General features: G+C 43.3%; 1 protein-coding gene across 1 annotated transcript in view; it reads left to right on the top strand.

The window, feature by feature from the left end:
- The first annotated feature begins 851 nt into the window (after positions 1–851).
- The window catches only part of LOC124595196, a 61,536-nt gene continuing 37,337 nt past the window's right edge, over positions 852–25,050 (top strand). The window contains exons 1-2 of the mRNA XM_047133821.1: positions 852–990; positions 10,540–10,636. Of these exons, the coding sequence (XP_046989777.1) occupies positions 10,573–10,636 (64 nt within the window). The 5' untranslated portion in view covers positions 852–990; positions 10,540–10,572. The remainder of the gene's footprint in view (positions 991–10,539; positions 10,637–25,050) is intronic.

Genomic DNA, 25,050 nt, shown 5'->3' with positions numbered 1-25,050 from the left:
CTTAACTTATATCTAAACATTCCTCTATGGAGTAGAAGGAGTTGTCATTCAGAAATTCTTTTAATTTCTTCTTAAATACTTGTTGGTTATCTGTCAGACTTTTGATACTGTTTGGTAAGTGACCAAAGACTTTAGTGGCAGTATAATTGACCCCTTTCTGTGCCAAAGCTAGGTTTAATCTTGAATAGTGAAGATCATCCTTTCTAGTGTTGTAGTTATGCACACTGCTATTACTTTTGAATTGGGTTTGGTTGTTAATAACAAATTTCATAAGAGAGTATATATACTGAGAAGCTACTGTGAATATCCCTAGATCCTTAAATAAATGTCTGCAGGATGATCTTGGGTGGACTCCAGCTATTATTCTGATTACACGCTTTTGTGCAATAAATACTTTATTCCTCACTGATGAATTACCCTAAAATATGATCCCATATGCAAGCAATGAGTGAAAATAGGCGTAGTAAGCTAATTTACTAAGATGTTTATCACCAAAATTTGCAATGACCCTTATTGTATTTTGGTGTTGCCCTTAATGTTTTGGAAGAGGTTGAAATCTTCCGAATTCTGAAGAAATCCCCTCGCTCCTCACTTAATGCCCAGACCGATGTAAGGCACAAGAATCTTTTAGAAAATTTTGATTACTTAAACAGGTAGCCTTACCCCTATAGCTTACTTGTTAGTAGGGTCTGTCCTATATATTTTTATGCGTACTCTGGGCCTTACGCGTTCAGAACAACCACGTTTATTATTCTTATGGTTTTATCTAATTGCCATATTTTATATTAGCCACTTAGTATGGTAGTAGACTTTTTAAAAGATAGACATATGGAATTGTTTATCAAATGTTCAGCACCCCCCACTCTTCACACCTTGTACACATCATCGGCTTCTGGCGATCCTCGCGCCACTGCGTCAGCGCTTTCCGCGTTTCGGCCAGTCAGTCAGGCCGTGTCCTCCGCTGCCGCGCGACTCTTCTCAGCTTGCACGGTAAGTTCCGCTGTTTGTTCATGCTAATGTTTGCGCTGTTCGTTGCTCGTATTTGGGGCAGTTTTATCAGCATGGTATTTAATTTTTATTTTCTAGGTCATCGCCGCTCTCATCATTTAAAAAATTAAAAAAAAAGTTTAATTTTAACTACCGCTTTCACCAGATGACGGTATATTGGATGTGAGTGGTGGGGAGTGGCTACAGGGCAATTTTCAACGTTACCGTGTTATAAATAGCGTATGTGAGTATTTTCTAGCCTCATTCAAAAAACTGGTGGTTTAAAAGTTCAGTTTATACATCAGAATTGGGGGATCGATTAGTTTATATGAGGACTTATTATATTGTTTTTGGTACAGATTGCCTGAGGATGCACCGGTAAGTGGTGCGAAACCGGTCGCGGATTTAATGAAAATCATTGATACAGCCAGTGCGGAATTTTCTTTGGAAAAATATCGTTTTTATCTGCCAACACAGGGCAAACGACTTTCAAAGAAAATGTCTCGCTTGTACGGGAATATACATAATGAATGTGCGAGTACATGTTGTAGACGCATGGTTGAGGGCTTATGGAAGACTGAGTCTGGCCGTGAGTCTTGTACGGATAACCAGATGGTAAGGTGATCGCTCGCGATGAGCGGGAAATCCGGGTTCGAGTCCCGGTCCGACACAAATTTTCATTTTCGTCATTCCATTGTACAGCTGATGGTTGTCCATACTCACAATCGCTAATACATTTAAAGGCGCGTTTACATTGAGCTCAGAACGCGTTTTTGTTCGGAACATTGTGTGCAACTTGTTCCCTCAACATGTTGGCAACATTGTTCGTTGTTCGCATTCCCGTTTACACTAGCGAGCAACATTTCTACGTATTCGCATAGTCTGCTGCAGTGAACTGATGGGTTACTTTGTGTATTCACATCAAGAGATACGCTATGTCAAGTGAAGAGGAAGAGTTAATGACATTTGACAGACGAAGAAAACGATGTAGTCGTCGTCGGTGCACCAAAACATACAATAGAAGACGTGGCGGCAATGACATGCTTTGTGAGCTGAATTTGGAAGACGGTTCTGGCTTTCATAACTTCAGTAGGATGTCGCCGTCAGTTTTTAAAATGTTGTTGAATATTATAGGAGCATTTGTTTCAAAGAAAGTCACAAATTTCAGAAAAAAGCAAACCCCGTGAACCAAAGACTTGCTGTTACTTTTCGTTTTCTGGCGTCAGCAGACTCCTATCAAAGTCAGCCATATCTCAAATAGTTCCATATCATCCTGGAAACGTAGATATTTAAATCCAAACCACTTCGTTTCGTAAAGCGTGTCAGTACCACATCCACATTTTTTACTTTCCTCTATTTTTCGTTTCCCTCGTCGGTACTGAGACAAGAGAGATTTAATTTTTTTGTCCACGTCACTGCTGCTGGTGCCAAGCGCCGCAGCAATCTTTTGTAACGAATCATGTTTGATTTTAGTATTTTTGTAACCTGCGCAACGTACATTCCACAGGCACTCCTCTGCCTCATGGAGCGACATCAGCTGGAAAATTTTGTCTCGTGACCACTCCATTTCAAATTGAAATGAAGGGACATAAAATAAACGCACCACTACACTCCAGCAAAACAAACACCAAAACACTCACTCAGAGCAAACGAACACTAACGCTGCGTAGCGGAATTCAGTGGTAACAGGCAACGAACAATGTTCCTTTGATCTCTACCGACACAGCCGTGGAACAACTGATTTTGTGTTGCGAACATGTTGCGAACATCGGTAGTCCATTACTAGCCACGAACAATGTTGCGCCTTAATGCCCTTTACAGACAGTTTTCACATATACCACTGAATGTACCTGAAAAATTATATCTACGTACTACAAATTGTGCAGGATACGTCAGAAGTACTGAGTTGCGTCAAAAACTGCCGCATCATGCATGACGCCTAAATTTATTATTGCTAACCTGCTGAACCGATTTCGATTAAATTTGGTAAGGAAATACCTTGAACCTTGAGGAAAAACATGGACTACTTTATAAAGTGTACAGTATAAGATACTTATTGATTTCAAGAATATTACGCGAGTTAGGAAAAAATATTCACTCTTTGACAAAGTTATATACTCTTTGAAGATCATCACAGTTTTGAAAATGGTTTTCGTTGTTGGTATGTGCTAAGTGATACCATTCTAAATAATGAAACAATGTTTCTTCAACGTGTTTATTTCATACTTCCACACTATTTGTTGCTTAATGTACAAGTTGCACAGCTAGTATGTGCATTATACCGGATTTCAGAACGACAGAAGTTAGAGACTTGCAACAAACTTAACGCATAATTTCAAACCTTTACGAAACTTTCGCTCGCTGACAACCCCCACAAAATGATGAAAGGAAAGAAGTTTATCGCTAGCTACGTTTTCGCTGCTCATGTAGTAAAACTGTAGCAACAGGCATGATGTCGTGACGTTTATCTTTTTTGCTTATTTGCTACTAACTCGCAACATATTTAACAGACAGTACCCACGTATGCTGCTGAATGTACCTACGAAGATGTCATTGTACGATGCATATTTCAGGAGATATAAGGAAAGATGGAGATGGACACAGAAAGGGAAGAGGAGGAGATGGACAGGAGAAGGGTAAAGAAGAGACGGACATAGGAAGGGAAGAGGAGTGGGTGGAGAGAAAGGAGGAGAGGGAGATGGACAGAGAGACGGTGAGTAGCAGATTGTCGGAGGAGTAGAAGCAGATGGACAGAGATTGAAGGGGTGGATAGGAAGAAGCGGCAGAAGGGGTTGGACAGAGGAGGCAGAGGAAATGGACAGAGGGAGGGAGGGGGAAGAAGGGGAAGAAGGAGATGGGGAAGTGAAATAAATATATACTAGGGCAACGCCGGGTACTCAGCTAGTAATGAAATAAATACAATCCCAAACTCTCACATAGAGGACTTTCACTACTAACCCCAAAGGCTTGTTAACCTCTAATAACGTAGTTCTGATGTGGAGATAATAGTTTGCCACCTCCAGAGTGTGTTGTATCCCATCGTCTGCAGCGCTCGTAAAATTTACAACTGTGACGTTCTTTTACTGCTAGGCGATAAACTGAAGGAGTCGTAACTTCCAAAAAAGTCAGGGTACTCCCTGAAAACGGAGAAGTGGGTCCGAAACGCATTCGTCCTGAACGGAAAAATTGTTTTGAGACTGTAGGCAGGGTGTTACTAGTAAAAACATTCTTAGCGTTGAAGAGAAGCTTCGCCCGTTGAAGTAAATCGTATAGTCGGATGCACATTTCTTGCCTCCTAGCTGAAGTATTCCAAGTACTTTCGCCTGTCCCTATATTGTTCAAATGTTACCACGGAAGCCGTAGCGATTCGACAGACTCTCAAATTTGGCTGTCATGCAGGGCTCCATAACTTGCTGACAGCGGCCGAAAAATGTGTACTGCAATAGTCTGAAAACCCGAAATGTAACAGTAAAATGAATATTCAAATACTGGAAATCGTACGAGAATCGTTGCTAAATAAACGACGAGGCATGCGAATGACACTGCTATGGTCCCCATTGATGCCGTAATTGGCATAGGAAGGCTGTGCGAGTGTTTGGCGCCTGTCTATCTTACAAAAAGGTAAACAACATACTGCAATACAGCCAGTAGTTAGAAGTGAGTTGTAGTTCTGAAATTTGAGGCGAGCAGGGTCATGAAAACTAGGGTGGTGCGAATGCGTAGCAGCCATCGTTCAACTAATTCCCGCTTACATCTGATAGGTATCAAGGATAATCCTTTCTGCGGCTTTCAGAAGAGAGAAGGAGATGTGGACCACTTGCTGTTTTCCTGCAGTTTTTCTAAGTGTAGCAAAACCGCTTATCGCGAAATCTTATGAAGTTGAATCTGCCTCCTCCAAGCAAGTACTCCCATTGTGTCACGAAGTTCCTCAAAACTACAAAGTCCTTTTTATTTTTTTCTACGACATTGTTGCGTATGTATATGAAGTTTGGCGTTCTATCTCTCCTTACATAAACACTCTAATATACCGGTATCTGCCTCCCATTCTCTGGTGCTTTTTTTTATTTTTTACTTTTACTCTAGTTAATAAGTCAAGTTTCTTAGCTTTATGCATTGTACCCATGCGGACACTGTGCAAAAATTTTAATCCATTGTTCACATTTTAGCAGTGTGATTTCTCTGTATGGAGGGTGAATCATCTAAAACTTGCACCGCAAATATTGCGGAAATGGAAAATGCTATTGATGTGCGATTTTCACAGAACGGATTGATAGTCAGTGGCTTATATAGCTGGCCAATTCACAAATTGTAATAATACTTCGAAGCCGGCCGGTGTGGCCGTGCGGTTAAAGGCGCTTCAGTCTGGAACCGCGTGACCGCTACGGTCGCAGGTTCGAATCCTGCCTCGGGCATGGATGTGTGTGATGTCCTTAGGTTAGTTAGGTTTAATTAGTTCTAAGTTCTAGGCGACTGATGACCTCAGGAGTTAAGTCGCATAGTGGTCAGAGCCATTTGAACCATTTGAATACTTCGAAAGTGTATTTTTTGTGCGAACATACACTTTTGTAAATGTAACAATGTCTTTTGACATTAACGAGCTATAGGTAAAGCAAATTAGAATGTCAGTGGTGTTTGATGCGGGATTCTAGTGGGAGTCGTTTGCGAGGTATCGTATTATGAAAAGTTTCTAAACTGACGCTTGTTTATGCCTTTCGGCCTGCGTGGTTGCCAGGTACGATGGTGTTATGTTTGCTTACAGGGTGTTTGTGTGTGCAGTAGGACGTGAGTGGGCAATGGGGTTTACCAACGCAGAAAAAGTCGACAAGCTCATGGTGTATGGGGAATGCAGTTCGTTCTTGAATGGTGTATGCGGCAAAATATCCCAATACATGTCAACCACCTCGGCAGTTATTTATCAGCCTCTTCAACCACTTAAGTGAAAATGGTAGCGTAACACTTAGACAACGCAACAGAAGGAAACGAGTGATGGCAGTAGACGAGGAAATTAGCCTGTTGCTGCTGTTGCAGCTGATCCGCACGTTAGCTCCTGCGCAATCGTACGAGGAATTTGGGTGAGTCATGCAAGTTTCCTGCATATTCTCCAACGACATAGGTTCCACCCCCATCACATCTCTCTCCATCAAGAGCTGCGTGCAAACGATTATGAGAATCGTGTTAATTTCAGTACATGGGTATTACGACATGATACTCCAGACATATCATGTAACTTGTTTAGTGATGGAGCCACATGTACCAATCATTGCCAGGTAAACTTCTGAAACGTGCACTACTGGTCTGCTGACAATCCTCGTTGGCTTCGTCAGATGGAACGCCAGCGTCCATGGAATGTAAACGTGTGGTATGGGATAGTGCACCATCAGCGCATAGGCTCGATTTTCGTATATGGAACACTGAACGCGAACACATATCGCAACCTCCGAACAGACAGTCTTCTCGGGTGCTACGAGGAACTTGTGGCAACGTGATGGCTGTCCAGCCCATAGCGCAAGAAGTACTATAGGATGCCTTCACGATCCGTTTCCAAATTGTTGGATTGGACGCAGAGGACTGGTATCTTGGCCGGCCCGTTCCCCGGATTTGACGCATGTATACTTTTTTCTGTGGGGGAAGCTGAAAGATGCTTTCTACAGGGACATGCCAACTACACCCAATGATATGCAACGACTTATTTCTGCAGCCTGCTTGGGCGTCTCCGCTGAAATGCTAGCACGTGTTCCGCAGTCATTACATGCCAGACTGGAAGCGTTTGTCGCCGCTGCCGGTGGTCATTTTGAACACAGCCGTTGATGGTCAATTGTCTCGTTACTTATCAGAATCCACATGACTAGTGTATACACTTGCGTTGTTCTTTAATGTATGCTATCACAGATGTTGTGCATGTGTCGGTGTGGCAACTTTTCAAAATACAATGTATCGTAAACCATTCGCACTAGAATCTGCAACAAACCCCACTGACATTGACGAATTCTTCTCGGGTTATCAGCCGAGTGGTGGCGTCGTCTTGTCGCAACGTTTCGATGAGTTTCCTAGCCATTATCTTCTGGCGAAGTGTCGGGATGCAATTTCTCCATATCTACGACGGTTGGAACTTTAATAGTGGCAACTATTTATTTACAGTTCGTACAAAATAGATACGTGTTTCAAAGTTTTACTGACCTTCAAAGTAGTCACCAGCATTGTGTATAGCCAGTTGCCAGCAGTGTGGAAGTCGTAGGATACTCTTAGCAGTGCCAGTTGTGTTGACAGTTCGAGCGGCGCGGTCCATTGTCCGACGAATTTGTAGCAGTTCTGAAGCGTATGCCGTAAAGTGCTTCCTTCAATTTAGAAATCGAGTTGAATTCATGAGGGCTTAAGTCAAGAAAGTGCAGTAGGTGGTATAGCACTTAGCTGCCCCCATCAGTCAAACAAATCAGTGACAGCTTGCACTGTACGTGCTTGAGCGTTGTCCTGCAAAATGATGTTCAGATCCTGCAGAAGGTGTCGTCACTTCTGTCTCTATGCTGCTCATTTTTGGAACACAACCTACGAACAGCTTAGAGACAGAAGTTATGACACTTTCTGCAGGACCTGACCATCACTTTGCAGGACAATGCTCAAACACGTACAGCGCAAGCTGTTCAAAAATGGCTCTGAGCACTATGGGACTTAACTTCTAAGGTCGTCAGTCCCCTAGAACTTAGAACTACTTAAACCTAAGTATTCTAAGGACATCATACACATACATGCCCGAGGCAGGATTCGAGCCTGCGACCGTAGCGGTCACGCGGTTCCAGACTGTAGCGCCTAGAACCGCTCGGCCACCCCGACCGGCTCGCAAGCTGTTACTAATTTGTTTGAGTGATGGGGCTGCTAAGTTCTGTACCACCTACCGCACTTCCCTGACTTTAGCCCTCGTAAGTTCAACTCGATTTCTAAACTGAAGGAAACACTTCACGGCATTCGCTTGAGAACTGCTACAAATTCGTCGGACAATGGACCGCGCCGCTCGAACTGTCAACACAACTGGCACTGCTAAGAGTATCCTACGACTTCCACACTGCTGGCAACTGGCTATACACAATGCTGGTGACTACTTTGAAGGTCAGTAAAACTTTGAAACACGTATCCATTTTGTGCGAGCTGTAAATAAATAGTTGCAACTATTAATGTTCCAATCCTCGTATATATCTGCTTGGCCGTCGTCCGCTTCTGTAGGCCAAGCAGCTATATAGATATGCAGAACACAGCACCCAGACACTTCGCCAGAAGATGATGGGTATGAAACTCATTGAAACGTCGCGACAAGACGACGCCACCACTCGGCTGATAACCCAAGAAGAATTCATCAGTGGAATACGCCGAGAAAGACTCCAATCGCGTACCCACTGACATTCTAATTCACCCCACTTTTAGTTTGTTAGTGTACACAGGTATTGTTACCTCTAAAACGTGTATATTTACACACAAAATAAACTTTCTAAGTCTAGCGGTTCAGGCGCTCAGTCCGGAACCGCATGACTACTACGGTCGCAGGTTCGAATCCTGCCTCGGGCATGGATGTGTGTGATGCCCTTAGGTTAGTTAGGTTTAAGTAGTTCTAAGTTCTAGGGGACTGATGACCACAGATGTTAAGTCCCATAGTGCTCAGAGCCATTTGAACCATTTTAAACTTTCTAAGTATTATTATAATCTGTTGATTGGATAACAATACGAGTCCCTGACTACCAATTCATTCTGTGAAAGTCAGTAGCACTCTCCATTTCCGCAAGTTTGAGGTAACTCATCCTGTATACCGGGTGGTTATAATTAAAGTGTAGCCACTCACAGAGGTCCTTTATGGGCTGTATTTATCGTATGGCAGCGAAAATTGGTGGATATCCTAGTGTGTTAATGCGGAATCGAATTATTCTGGAAAAACATTAGTACGTTCTGGTCACCAGGTGCAAATCTGGTGCTGTGAATGCAAGAAAGATGTGTAGAAATGTTTCCATATGCAGTGGATTAAGAACGGAACGTGGACAGAAAAGGTCAAACAACTGAGTGAGGCATAATGTTGATTTTATTCTTAACCGCCGCATACACAGTTTGTTCAGTACGAGCACCGGAGACGTAAAACTACGTGATCACCAGTCGCCTTCAGATCAGATAGAGACCGAACGTGTCGCTGGTAAACGCTTTCCTTTGAATGTCCCCAGGTCACATGGGTTCAGGTCAGGTGATCTTGCAGGCCATCCATCTGGAAAACCTGCCGAGATAACACGTTCGTGGAAGGTCCCATTACGCAGAACTTTCACTGAGTGAGCGACATGAGGTATTGCCACATCTTCCATGGAAACAGTGGTTTTCACACAGTTGCGCTCTTCCAAAGCAGGACTCGCATGCTTACAGGGAGGTCCCGATGATGTGCAGACGTCACGGTACGCCTGACAGGCCGTCTGGTGTATTCTCTTCAGAGAAGAAAGGACCGAGGGTATAGTGCTTATGCATCCACACCACATGGTCACATACGGCGAATGTAAATGCTCTTCGTGCCCGACAAGCGGTTTAACAGTACCCCAAATTCGGCAGTTCTGCGTATTCACAGAGCCTGTAATGTAAAATCTACCCCATAACTCCACAGAATATTTCTCGGCAACATGTCATCGACTTAATCCGTGCCAGAAACTGAAGAGCAAATTCACAATGTTGTTGCGGATCATGAGGTTTCAGGCGCTGCATCTTCTGGAACTTGTACCGGTACGAGTGTAAAATAGGCCGCAAAACTTTCCAGAGGCCCTACTGTTGACCATGGTATGGACAATTCTCATGACACTGCACAAGCAGCAGCACTGTCAGGGTCACGTGCTGCATGGTCAGTTACAGCAGCACCAATCTCGTAAGTCACTTCCAGCGTGATACGACGCCCGCCTCCTCCAGGTGCCGCACTAAACTCTTCCGTGTTTTCGAAATTCATCATCCTGTTTTGAAACGATTTAATGACATCTGGCGTCTCCTCAGACCTTCCAGTCGGCGATACTCTTTGTTCTGCACTATAACTGCTGCCGATCACGCAAAACAGTTTCACTGACAGTGCACGGTCTCTCTTCTCGGCAGCCATACTGCTCACTCACGTTGCGGCTTGTGAAATGACAATGTGAATGTCATACCGTGATACAAACATTGTGCAGCGCCAGATTTGCACCTGGCGGCCACAACTGGAACTAATGTTTTCCTTTCTTTTTTGTTTGTTTGTTTTCAATGTAAACTGATTCCGCATTAATCCAATAGCATATCTGCCAAGTTTCGTTGCCATACGATAAATACAGCCCACACTGGACCTCCGCGAGTAGCTACACTTTAATTATAACGACCCGCTTTGTTGTATAGTTGTACGAATGTGTTGGCAATATGGTTGAATAAACCAAAGCCAAATAAACAGCCCGCTTCGTGCTGTCACAGAGGTTACGCGTTGCGACGTTGTTTTTTCCACTTGACAGTCGCCGGCGCGAATTGCACTGGCCTCGAGTAGTGAGTGGAGTGGCCGAGCTAATGCGACTGCTTATCTGCTTGCAGGTTATCTGGGCCCGCGCGAGTAACACGCGCGACATGGCCCGCTTCGGCTGCGCTGCTCTCCTGCTGGTAATCGCCGTCTCAGCGCTAGTCCACACTGGTGAGTTCTGGCGGCGCGTGTAGCAGTGTTAGAGAGTACTGCCCGCCTGATTAGCTCAATGGTAACGTGGTTGCCTACCATCCAGCTGGCCCTGGTGCGATTCCCGCCGCGTTGGAGATTTTCTCCGTCCGTGGACTGGATGTTGTGCTGTCCTCATCATCATTTTATCATCATTGACGCGCAAGTCGCCCAATGTGGCGTCACCTGAAAGATTGCACCCGGCGGATGAATTTCCCCGCATGGGAATGCCACACGTTTATTTCACTTCATGGGTATACTAGCTGTACCTGACCACGCTTTGCTCTGGCTCAGTCTGCTTAAGTGGAAAACAAAGAAAGAAATATATGTGGGAATTGGATATACGTCCTAATGTCCTTCTCTCCCCTCCCTCTGCCTATCTTCCCTTGTCCATCTCCCCCTCCTTCCCCCTCACTCTGTCCATCACCTCCTCCCCTCCCTCTCTCCATCTTCTCCTCCCTCTCTCCATCTTCTCCTGTCCCCTCTCGCTCCCCCTCTCTCAGTCCATCACCTCCTCCCCCCTTTCTCTCTCCATCTTCTTCTCCCCCCTCTCTCTCTCCATCTTCTCCTCCCCCTCTCTCTCCATCTCCTCCTGACCCCTCTGTCCATCTCCTCCTTCCCCTTTTCCACCCTCTGGATCACGGGGTCCTGGTTTCGATTTTCGGCCGGACTAGGGGTTTTCTCCGCCCCGGGACTGGGTGTTTGTGTTGTCATCACGCCCAAAAGAAGTCCACCAGTATAAAACATTGGCCTTAATTTGAAGGAGAAATATCTGAGTGTGTACACCTGGAGGACAATACTGTATAGTAGTAAATCATGGACTGTGGGGGAAACGCGAAGTGGTTTATATGTGGGGTTGTAGAAAGTTTTGACAAAAGGGACAGGATGACGGGAGATGTGTTAAGAGGAAACTGTAAATTGTAAAGACTGTAGTGGAAGACCATGGTTGGAATACAGCCAAGAAACAATTGAGGACTTTGGAAGTAAGTGCTACTCGGCGATGAAAAGGTTTGTACTGGAGAGAAAGTTGCGGCGTGCTGTCCTGAGGACTGGGGTTAAAATTGTAGGTGAAAAGATATCGATGATAATTTTAAAATACCCCACTTAGATCACTGTTTATCTGCATAAAAATGTTTTCAAAATTACATATCGACGGTAAGATCCGTTGATGACTTTGCTATCCTCAGAGAAAATCTGGAAGAGCTACAACCCGCTGAATGGAATGAACAGACACTCAGCGCAGAATATAGACTGAGGGTAAACCAAAGAGAGACCAAAGGAATGGGTAGTAGCAGAAATGAGCTTAGCAATAAGCTTAACATGAAAACCAACAGATGATGCGAAGGAATTCTCCTACCTCGGAAGAAAAACGGCGCTTAATGGACGAAGCGAGAAGGATATAAGAAAATAACAAGGACAAATATATGTACATACATTACTATCGGACATGCTGTTGTGATCTTCAGTCCCAAGACGGTTTGATGCAGCTGCTCATGCTCCACTACCTTGTGCGAGCCTCTTCACCTCAGAATAACTACTGCAATCTACATCCATTTAAACCTGTTTACTATATTCATGCTTTGGTCTCCCTCTACAATTTTTACCCTCCGATATTCCCTCCAATACAAAATTTAGATTTCCTTGATGTCTCAGAATGTGTCCTATCAGTTGATCCCTTCTTTCAGTCACATTATATCATGCAGTTTCCTTTTTTCCCCTTTCGATTCAGTGCCTCCTCTTCTTGTCTGAACTCCATACTACCTTCATTTCATTTCCATATGAGGCTACACTCTAGACGAATACGTACAAAGCCGGCCGCTGTGGCCGAGCGGTTCTAGACGCTTCAGTTCGGAACCGCGCTGCTGCTACGGGCGCAGGTTCGAATCCTGCCTCGGGCATGGATGTGTGTGATGTCCTTAGGTTAGTTAGGTTTAATCAGTTCTAAGTTTAGGGGACTGATGACCTCAGATGTTGAGTCCCATAGTGCTTAGAGCCATTTGAACCATTTGAATACGTATAAAAAAAGAATTCCTAACATGTAAATTTACATTCGATGTTAACAAATTCAGGTTCAAAAATGGAAAACTGGAAATTTGTGGTAAGGACTATGGGACCAAACTGGTGAGGTCATCGGTCCCCCATGCCCGAGGGAGGACTCGAACCTCCGACGGAGTGGAGCCGCCCCAACCGTGAAAAGACGCCTGAGACCGCACGACTATCCCGCGAGGCTGTTCAAAAATGTTTTCCTTGCCGTAGCCACTCTGCATTTTATATTCTCTCTTCTTCGGCCATCACGATTTATTTTTCTGCCCATATAGCAGAACTCATCTACTACCTTTTGTGTTTCTTTTATTCATCCCCTCAGCATCACGTGATTTAACTCTACTACATTCCATTATCCTTGTTTTGCTTTTGCTGATGTTCATCTTATATCGCCCTTTCAAGATGCTGTCCATTCCGTCCAACGGCTCTGCTCTCTGACAGAATTACAATGTCATCAGCAAACCTCAGAGTTTTTACTTCTTCTCCCTGGACTTTAATTCCTACTCCAAATATTTCTTTGGTTTCCTTTACTGCTTCCTCGATGTTCAGATTAAATAACATCAGAGGTAGGCTACAATCCTGTCTCACTCTCTGGTCCACCACTGCTTACCCTACACGCCCCTCGACTCATGTAGCTGCCATCTGGTTTCTGTACAAGTTTAAATAGCTTTTCGCTCCTTGTATTTTACTCCTACTACCATCAGAGTTTCAAAGAGAGTGCTTCAGTCAACATTGTCGAAAGATTTCTGTAACTATACTAATGTTATAAATGTCGGTTTGCCTTTCCTTAAAGCATCTTCCAAGACAAGTCATATCGTCAGTATTACCTCGGGTGTTCCTACATTTTTCTGGAGTCCGAAATGATCTTTCCCGAGGTCGGCTTCTACCACTTTTTCATTGTTCTGTAAGAAATTCCTATTAGTATTTTGTAACTTGATTTTTTAAACTGGTAGTTTGGTAACATTCACATCTGTCAGCATCTGTTTTCTTTGAAACTGGAATTATTACATTCATTCTTCTTGAAGTTTGGGGGTATTTCGCCCGTCTCGTACCTCTTGCACACCAAATGCAATAGTTCTTGTTATGGCTGACTCTCCCAAGGATGTCATGTGTTCAGACGGAATGACGCCTATTTCCGGGACATTGTTTCGACTTAGGTCTTTCAGTGCTCTGACAAATTCTTCACCCAGTACCATGTCTCCCACCTCATCTTCGCCTGTATCTTCTTCCCCTTCTATAACATTGGCTTTTAGGTCATCTCCCTTGTATAGACCCTCTACATAATCCTTCCATTTTTTAGCTTTATCTTCTTTGCTTGGAACTGGTTTACCATCTAAACTCTTGATATTCATACATCTAAACTCTTGATATTCATGCATCTGCTTCTCTTTTCTCCAAAGGTATCTTAATGTTTCTATAGGCGGTATCTGTCGTTCCTCTAATATAGCTCTAGATTTATCTTCTTGTCATTATTGCTTACCCATTCTGTACTTTCCGTCAGTCTCATTTTTAGACGTCTGTATTCCCTTTCGCTTGCTTCATTTTTGGGTGTTTTTTTTCTCTTTCGTTAATGAGACCTAGGCCTTAATTAAACAATGAATTTTCTAAGAATTTACGCATATGAGCATAGCATTGTGCGAAAATTAGCTATAGATTGTGGAAAACCGGGAAAAAAGAGGATCGAAGTGTTTGAGATTTGGTGTTACAAAAGGACGCTGAAAAGCGGACTGAAAGAAATGAGGAAGTTCTCTGTGGGATAGGTGTGGAAAGGAATATGTGAAAAACAATGAGTGGAAGACGGTATAGGACTAAAGGATACGTGTTAAGGCATCAGGGGACAAATTCCATGGTACTAGAGGGACTCATAAAGGGCTCATACTATACGAGCAGACGGATACTGGAATACTACGTATCAAACTAGCATTTGAGGACGGTTGAAAGAACTGCCCTGAGGTGTAAAGCTTGGCGTAGGGAACAAAAACGTTAATGAGATGAGATGTCGATAAACTGAAAGACCCAGAACTTATTGAGAGTTTGAGAGGAAGTATAAATTAATGAATGACTGAAACGAAAAGCGCTTCAAGCAGATGCCGGGATGGTTCATTTGACAGGACACGACCGACTTCCTTCCCCGTCCTTCCATAATCCGCTGGGCGAGATGTCCTCGATGTTTGGTCCCCTCCCTGAAATCAATCAACCAACAGACATGTAAAAAATGAGACTGATAGAAAAAGCAAGATGGCAAAGTAGGAATGGCTCAGAGAGAAATGCAAAGCTGTAGAATCTAAGAAGGAAAATATATCAACAGCTAATATGAGTTTATGTATTAGGAGGTTGTTTTGTAACTATTTTTCTGGTGTATAGCAATACAGGGCTATTACAAATGATTGAAGCGATTTCATAAATTCACTGTAACTCCATTCATTGACATATGGTCACGATACACTACAGATACGTAGAAAAACTCATAAAGTTTTGTTCGGCTGAAGCCGCTCTTTGATAGGGTACACATGAAGGGATAGTTCATTTGGTTATGGAGGGATGTGTAGGAGATAAAAGTTGTGTAGGAAGACCGAGACCTGACTACAGCAAGCAGTTTCAGGTGGTTGTAGGTTACAGTAGTTCTTTGGAGATGAAGAGGTTTGCACAGGGAAGAGCAACTTGGAGAACTGGATCAAACAATTCTTCGGAATGAAGACCACAACATTAACGGTAGCTGTTAGATAGCTATGAAGGACTCTATGAGCTCAGCGATAGCCCTGATGGAAGGTACTAAGCGGTTCGGATAGACCAGGCAAAGGCAACCAACAGATGTGTGGAGTTGCCTCAGAATTAGCTTGTAAAAATGGCCTGTACTTTTATAGGAATTAACTATTTAGGGTGGAAATAGAAAATAGTGCCAACCATGACAGTACGCTGTTATCTTACTGAGACTCTTTGAAGAAAACTCAACACAATCACTGAAACACTTGATTGTCGGTTTTCTGGAGCTGCCACCATATAATGTCCAAATCGGGTCGTATGTGTCCACTACAATGGACCTTGTGTTGGAGATCTTCTTGACGAAAGTATTATACTGAGAGATCACTTACTCTGAGGGATAGAAAGAGCATCTTATATAATTTCTAAAGCTACCTTTCGCGAGGTACAGCAATTACTTACTGTTCTCAACCCGTGAGCTCGTCTCGAAACATTGAAGATATCTGTTTTGTAACATTTTCTACAGTGAAATCTTTTTTGACCTGTCAAAATACATGATGATGAATACTAGTGCTCACTTTTCCACCGATTTCAGGGTAACTCCTTTCACAAGACTTTCTGCAAACGTGACGTCATTTTGACGACACGCGCAATATCAGTAGCCCTAGGAGCTGCAATTATCTTTCGTTCGCGCTCAGTACTGGCCTCTCACAGGAATTCGTGCACGCGTATCGGGGATTTATAAAAACATGTCGTTCGTGGAACGATTTATAGTAACTGTTGTTATAAATAAACGTCACATTATGATTTATCGTCGGTTAATGCTTTCATATAAGATTGCTTTCTCTGGAGTATGTTGTCATTGTCAGTACTGTAATTTATAAATTAAGCATGAAGCATGCTTATATTTAAATTCTGGTTTGTCGTTCCAAGGTAATGGCGCATTGAATGTTTATCATAAATATGTAACTATTATCATTAAATATCAGGCAATAATGCTTCAACGATATAAGTCTTCAAGAGATACTATGATAACAAAAACGGGAGAATAATATGATATGACGAAGTGCTAGGGTAATGGATAATCTCGTGGTTTGTGGAGTGAATGGATGTATTTTTGTATACTGCTACATGCAAATATTTTTCTTTTTTCACCTTAGCGTTGTTAACACATACTCGGACTTTCTTATGAATATAATACAAGTACGTTCTGCAATATTCGACGTTATTTACATTACCGTCTGATTAGAGGCCGAAGGATGAAATAAATATCTGGCGATTTCCTAGAGCAGAGTTACGCAGGAATCTAATAGGACAACAAAAATTGCTGTGAGTGAAATGAGGAGCAATAACATTTATACTCTTCCTTGCCACAAAGTCGATAGTGATTCCTGCTGTAATCGATATTGCATGTGACGTCAAAATGACGTTACATTTGCAGAAAATATTTTGGAATGAGTGTTGCCGCCAGTTTTAGCGCAGAGCATTTGCGCAAGTGAATCTTTGGCGCACAATGGATTTTAACCATTGTGTCAAACTATGCTTCTGCAGGTTCTGTGATTGTGATATCTCCCTTCCTGTTCTCTTACATTCCCATTGTTTAACCATGATTAGTCAGTGTATCAACTGACTGCTTGATACATGAATATAAGTAGGATGGAGTGCGAAACGTCCGAGACTATCTAAAGCGAAATCTTTTTCTTCGGGTTCCACTTTATACGGCATATGGTGGTCAGATTGGGTGTGCCAACATGTACTTCCACTGCTGCCTGTTTGTTCTGACAGTCACGATGCCTATTACAACATTTTATCTCTCCTGAAGCTGAAAATAGCTGTGGCGTTAGATTGGCATCGTAACTTAATTACAATTATACTTCTGTTAGATGTTTTTGTACATCCAGTTGAATATTTGGTTTACATTAAGCACTATCTTTCACTGTACATTGCTAATATTTGCATATTAATTATTACCTTTATAGACATAGCGAAATTAACTTACCGTTACGCACTCATACATACGAGTATGTTATTATTGCATTGTCACAAATAGATTTGTTTATTGCAGCATCTGCCGCTACGTAACACTTTATATTGTAGGAGTCTTTGTTCACATTACATATGAACGGTGTATTTATTAGTTACTTATTTCCAGCTGCATGTTATCTTGAATGGAGAGTCAATGACAGCAGTAGAAGTAACTTCAGACGTGCACCAGAGAAGTGTACTGGGACCTAAGTTGTTATTGACCTGGGAGACAGTACTAATAATAATCTCTGACTTTTTACATATATTGCAGTTATCTATAACCGTAAAAACTATCTAAAAACACTTCACAAATATCGAGTCAAATCATGATAAGATATTATCAGTGTGGTGCTAAGATTGATAACTTACGTTAAATGTTTAGAAATATAAAGTTGTGCTCCCCACAGAACGCAGAAAAGTAATATTCCATGGCTACAACATCAACGAGTCACATTTGGAATCAGTAGACTCGTATAAATACCTGGATGTAACAATCTGCAGGAATATGAAGTGGAACGATCACATAAGCTCAGTCGTATGTAAGAGAGGTGGTCGAATTCGTATCACTGTCAGTATACTGAGAAAATGTAATCGGACTGCTTACGAATCACTTGTGTGTCCCGTCTTAGGTTGTTGCACAAGTTCGAATGCCGGTATTAGGAGAAGAATCTAGAGTTAATCTTCTTCCCGATATGCATCACTCGCTGACGGATCGTGGAAATAAGAGCAGACTATACAGCACGTGGTAGCCAACCAGTCTTTCTTCCAGCGCTGCATAAGCCACTGGAGGGGGAAGAAACAATAATACATTATGCCAACTAAGTACCCTCTATCGTGGCTTGCAAAGTACGTATAGGAGTAGAGATTGATGTAGATACATCATGATAAACTGTGACACTTTTTATGCTGGTATGATTTTGTCTCACTGTGCATCTCAGTATGATGTAACACACTGTACGTAAAATGTAAAACAGTTTCAAAACTTGTAACTCTCAACGTGTCATACCAGTAAGTTATTGACGATGTATTTTTGCGACGTGTAAACTATGTCTTTTAACAATTTTTGGTCTGTCTGCTGTAGTACTGTTTTCTGTGTTACCATGCATCTCAAGATGAAATAGAACACTGTATGTAGTATAGAATGCAAAAGGTTTAAAAACATGTACCCTTCAACGTGACATAGCCGTGAATTACTGACGGTGTTACTGATTTACAGAGGGCGAGGTGGCACAGTGGTTAGCACACTGGTCTCACATTCGGGAGGACGAAGGTTCAAACCCGCGTCCGACCATCCTGATTTAGGTTTTCCGTGATTTCCCTAAATCGCTTCAGGCAAATGCAGGGGTGGTTCCTTTGAAAGGGTACATTCTGCTTCCTTCCCCTTCTTTCCCTCATCCGATGGGACAGATGACCTAGCTGTTGGTTCCCTCCCCCGAATCAATCAACTAACCAACCAACTGCTTTCCACTTTGTCAGACACTTACCTCTTCTGTCGTTAGTAGTCTCACATAATTATTTTGATTGTGCACACTACTGCTTGAACTGCACTAGTTCCTTACCAAAGTAATCACTTACGGACTTGTGGGTATATATGTATGTTTTAAACCAGGGACCTAGAAACAACGGAGAGGCTTCGTCCCGCCTTAGCCCTCAGTGTTTCACAACCCCACAACAGGCCACAGCAGTCCACCCACCCCACCGCCACCACTCCACACCGAACCCAGGGTAACTGTACGGTTCGGCCCCCAGTGGACACCCCCTCCCCACCCCCCGGGAACATCTCATACCAGACGAGTATAACCCAAAATGTTTGTGTGGTAGAATAAGATAACACACGCTCCATGACTTCATTCTTAAACACCATCAACATTAATACAGTACTGTTGTATGACGTGTGAGCCTTTCTGTATTAATCTACATCCCCTAAATCAACAAATTTCTGTACTGCAGCAACACGTCGGCCTGTAGTGGAATGCGGTTGACGTGAGACTCGTGCCGACAGGAGCTTCCGCTCTAACAAACCAAACAATGAAGCAAAGACTGTTTTTAACTTCTCTCCTGAAAACGAGAACCATTTACATTGCTGAATATTAAGCTAGTGAAAATCTGACCCTACCAGTCTAGCTTGTTTGTAGATAAACAGATTTCTGTGAAGCTTTGGACCAGTTCTATAGTACAAAGACATTGTGCAGGTGAAATTAGCACAGACTATTAACGTTTTTTTAAAAATATGTGATCATATACGCCGATAACATTTCATTATCACCAGACGCTGAAGACAACGCGTTGGTGGTGAAGTCATCCTTCTCTGTCCCTCCTCATGTGTACCATTTGGTTGCGGTTGCTGTAGTTCATTCCAGTGATAACACTTTGCAGTACGGATGTTTTGAGCCTGCTTCTTGAATTTTCCTAACTAGATCTCTTTTACGAAGCAGCTATGCCAAATTACGTCTCCATTTTAATTTTTCTTACCTCTATCACGTTGATTAATGTCCTTTTCTCTTTCAATTTTTTGTATTTGTTCGTTAGACTTACTTTCAGTCCAGAATGTTTTTTTGCTCTTCTCCGTACCCCCATCTCTGCCGCTTCTAATCTTCTTCTAGTTCACCCAAAGTTCTACTTCTCACAAACATTGGTTAAAATGTTCCAAATAAATGTTTTGATGAATTTTTTCATCGCTTCTATATTAAGGTCGCTTTAAAACAATTAGTCTTATGTGAATGCTTGTTCATTTATTGTAATTCTTCTTTTAATATCCATTACACTTACACTGCCCCCTGTTATTGTACTTCCAAAATTGTGTAATTCATTCACTTGCACTGGCATTTTATTTCCTATCTTAATATTTATCTCATCTGTCTGTTCACGGTATCGGAAAAAAATCGTAACACCAAGAAGGAGTCGTTCGACGTAAACGAAAGTTGGTAGGCATGTTCCTACATATGAAATATGATGTCTACTCAAACTTTGCACCAGTCACATAAGAGTGGCACCAGTAGCGCCGCTATGAGGAGGCAAATGAGTTTTGCTTTAAATACACGTTGTAACGACCGTGAATTGAGATTGCATGTGTTGAGTTGATATTAGTCAAGAAAGCCCTTAAGGCGACAAAGACGCCAATATAAACACCTCACTGAGTTTGAATTAGGTCTTGTAATATGGTTACGAGAAGCTGGACGTTCCTTTGCGATAGTGCAGAAAGACGTGACAGGAATGTAGCCACTGTACATGACTGCTGGCAGCGGTGGTCACGAGAATGTACAGTCGCAAGGAGACTGGGCTCCCGACGGCCACGTGTTCGGCGTATGGCTCTGGTGCGTCGTACCGCAACTGCAGCTTCAAATTGAGCAGCAGTTGGCACCACAGTGATACAACGAACTGTTACAGATGGGTTACTTCAAGGACAGCTCCGATCCAGACGTCGTGTAGCGTGCATTCCACTGATCCCAAGCCACCGCCATTTGCGACTTCTGTGGTGTCAAAGCCGGCCGCGGTGGCCGAGCGGTTCTAGGCGCTTCAGTCCGGAACCGCGCGACTGCTACGGTGGCACGTTCGAATCCTGCCTCGGGCATGGATGTGTGTGATGTCCTTAGGTTAGTTAGGTTTAAGTAGTTCTAACAAGGGAACATCCCCATCGCACCCCCCTCAGATTTAGTTATAAATTGGGACAGTCGAGAGGCCTTGAAAAACTTAACACAAATCAATCGAGAAAACAGGAAGAAGTTGTGTGGAACTATGAAAAAAAAAAGCAAAATATACAAAGTGAGTAATCCATGCACAGGACAGGCACCATCAAGACTAATTTGAGCTCAGAAGCGCCGTGGTCCCGTGGTTAGCGTGAGCAGCTGCCGTACGAGAGGTCCTTCGTTCAAGTCTTCCCTCAAGTGAAAAATTTAATTTTTTATTTTCAGACAATTATTATCCGTCCGTCCGATGCGATCACTTTTTTTTGGGAGTGGTTATCACATCCACAAGAAAACCTAAATCGGGCAAGGTAAAAAAATCTTTTTACCCATTCGCCAAGTGTACAAGTTAGGTGGGTCGACAACATATTCATGTCATGTGACGCACATGCCGTCACCAGTGTCGAATAGAATACATCAGACGTGTTTTCCTGTGGAGGAATCGATTGACCTATGACTTTGCGATCAAATGTATTCGGTTACCATTGGAGAGGCACGTCCTTTCGTCTACTAATCGCACGGTTTTGAGGTGCGGTTGGAAAACACAGACACTAAACTTATTACAGTGAACAGAGACGTCGATGAACGAACGGACAGATCATAGCTTTGCGAAAATAAAAAAAGTAAAAATTTCACTCCAGGGAAGATTTGAACCAAGGACCTCTCATCCCGCAGCTGCTCACGCTAACCACGGGACCACGGCGCTCCTGAGTTCGGTATAGCCTTAATGTTGCCTATCTTCCACATGGACTACTCAGTTTGTATATTTTGCTTATTTTTTTCATAGTTCCACACAACTTCTTCCTGTTTTCTCGATTGATCTGTGTTCAGTTTTTCAAGATCTGTCCACTGTGCCAACGTATAACTAAATCTGAGGGGGGTGCGATGGGGAGGTTCCCTTGTAAGTTCTAGGGGACTGATGACCTCAGATGTTAAGTCCCATAGTGCTCAGAGCCATTTGAACCATTTGTGGTGTCAAGAGAGAACTCGTTGGAGGGCAGGATGGAGGTCTGTTGTGTTTTCTGATGAAAGCTGGTTCTGCCTCGGTGCCATTGAATACTGTGTGTTGGTTAGGAGGAGGCCAGTTGGTGGCTTGCAACCAACTTGTCTGCTTCCTAGACCCAGTGGATCTAAACTTGGAGCCATCGTCCGGGATGCGATGTCATATGACAGCAGGAACACTCTCGTGGTTATCCCACGCACCATGTCTGCAAAACTGTACGCCGGTCTCGTGATTCGACCTGTTACGCTGCCATTCAAGAACAGCATTCCAGGGGGTGTTTTCCAACAGGATAACGCTCTTTCAGATACTGTTTTTGTAACCCATCGTGCTCTACAGAGTGTCGACATGTTGCCTTGGCCTGCTAGTTCACCAGATGTGTCTCCAATCGAACACATGTCGGACATCATCAGACATAGACATAGACAAATGTAATGTATTGCGAATACATAGAAAGAAGGATCCTTTATTGTATGATTATATGATAGCGGAACAAACACTGGTAGCAGTTACTTCTGTAAAATATCTGGGAGTATGCGTGCGGAACGATTTGAAGTGGAATGATCACATAAAATTAATTGTTGGTAAGGCGGGTACCAGGTTGAGATTCATTGGGAGAGTGCTTAGAAAATGTAGTCCATCAACAAAGAAGGTGGCTTACAAAACACTCGTTCGACCTATACTTGAGTATTGCTCATCAGTGTGGGATCCGTATCAGATCGGGTTGACGGAGGAGATAGAGAAGATCCAAAGAAGAGCGGCGCGTTTCGTCACAGGGTTATTTGGTAACCGTGATACCGTTACGGAGATGTTTAATAAACTCAAGTGGCAGACTCTGCAAGAGAGGCGCTCTGCATCGCGGTGTAGCTTGCTGTCCAGATTTCGAGAGGGTGCGTTTCTGGATGAGGTATCGAATATATTGCTTCCCCCTACTTATACCTCCCGAGGAGATCACGAATGTAAAATTAGAGAGATTAGAGCGCGCACGGAGGCTTTCAGACAGTCGTTCTTCCCGCGAACCATACGCGACTGGAACAGGAAAGGGAGGTAATGACAGTGGCACGTAAAGTGCCCTCCGCCACACACCGTTGGGTGGCTTGCGGAGTATAAATGTAGATGGCAGATAGATGAAGACAGTTCCAGCGGCATCCACAAACAGCATTAGACATCCCTCTATTGACCGACCAAGGGCAACAGGCATGGAACTCCATACCACAAACTGGCATACGACACATGTGCAACACAATGCATGCTCGTTTGCATGCTTCCATTGAAGATTCAGACGGTTACACCGTTTATTAATGTAACAGCATTTCACTTTTGCAATAGCCTATCTCGCGCTTACATTAACTTGTGATCTTGCAATGTTAACCACTTAAATATGTTACCCAGACAAATATATTCCCGAAATTTCATTACTCTTCAGGTAATTTTTTGTGGGGGGAGTTGCGAGGCCACGCGGGGTAGCCGTGCGGTCTTAGGGGCCTTGTCACGGTTCGCGCGGCTCCCCCCGTCGGAGGTTCAAATGCTCCCTCGGGCATGGGTGTGTGTGTTGTCTTAGCGTTAAGTTGGCTTAAGTTACATTAAGTATTGTGTAAGCCTAGGGACCGATGACCTCAGCAGTTTGGTCCCATAGTCCTTATCACAAATTTCAAATTTTGAGTGTTGCGACATTTTCCGTCAGTGTATGATCGTTATTTTAGTCCTGTATTTTTTCAGTTTTTTTGCGTTTTCTGAGGCGTCAGACAAAGTTTTTAACATAGAATTGATCTTCTTTTCAGAATCTGCAGACATTTACTAAGTTACTAAGACATTTACTACGTTGAAAGATAATCAACAACCTGGGAATTTTGATGAACAACAACCTTCACCCTGTCGGTAATGCGCACGAGATCTGGATATACTTCGTGACAGATGTTCAGTGCAATGGTAGAATCATGCAGTCCATTGCCTTTCGTTTCCAAATGATTAAATGTCGCTATCTTGAAGATAACGCCCCAGAGGAAGTCAACTGAACATGTAGTGCAGCAGTCGGTAGCTGCCTGCGGAAGCTCCTATCGCCGCAGCCACGATTCCTGCCGTGTCTGGCTTCCATTTTACGACTTCCTGGTTAGATAACTCTCAGAGGCGATAGTGCAGTGAGACATACCTTTCTCGTTTCCGACTCCGGGTGTGCACAAGTTTTTCGACTGCTTACTGTAATGGGAGGGTATTACTAATCAAAACTGGAAACCACGTATGACTGTGAGTCACAAAACCTCTGTGGGCCAAAACAGCTGAATCGCGTTGGAGTGTCGGCATGCGGCTCGGAGATAGTCAACTCGATTCCTGCGCTGGAAAGCATAGCAACGATCTCGTATCGTGTTGTAAATACCATGAATTCAGCGACTGATCATCTAGCTCTAAATGGGCTGGAATTCGAGAGCTTGAATTCTAAACTCATAGTATAGGGCCGGTCATGCGTGCCACACCTCACACGAGCTGGGTGTGCCGACCACGTGCTGGACGATGCTCGGCCAGTCTCAGGTTTGCGCGGCCCTTCTCAGAAGTACCCGGTACACCGCAGCATTTCATTTACTATTGGTGTGCGGCATTTTTCGGCCGGCGCAAGTCTCTTCAGTTCGGCAGAATCCTGGTGTCAGCGCTGTTTACCTTTCAGTATTTGTTCATGTTATGAAGGTCGTTCACAGGTGCAGTGGCTGTTTGCACAAGAGGAAGCAGTCTAGCGATCTATCGTTATAGGACTTTAAAACTGAGTAGGAATGACAGAAGAGTTGGATGAGAATTCTCAGTATCTATTATGCCGTCACATAATCGATGGATACTGCTAATTTGTTATGACACGGCGTTATAAGCCTATCTACATCTACATCTACATCCATACTACGCAAGCCACCTGACGGTGTGTGACGGAGGGTACCTTGAGTACCTCTATCGGTTCTCCC

The sequence above is a fragment of the Schistocerca americana genome, chromosome 2 (assembly GCF_021461395.2).
Source record: "Schistocerca americana isolate TAMUIC-IGC-003095 chromosome 2, iqSchAmer2.1, whole genome shotgun sequence".
NCBI lineage: Eukaryota > Metazoa > Arthropoda > Insecta > Orthoptera > Acrididae > Schistocerca > Schistocerca americana.
The sequence above is the reverse complement of the archived record's forward strand: the minus strand, read 5'-3'. Positions and strand labels throughout refer to the sequence as shown.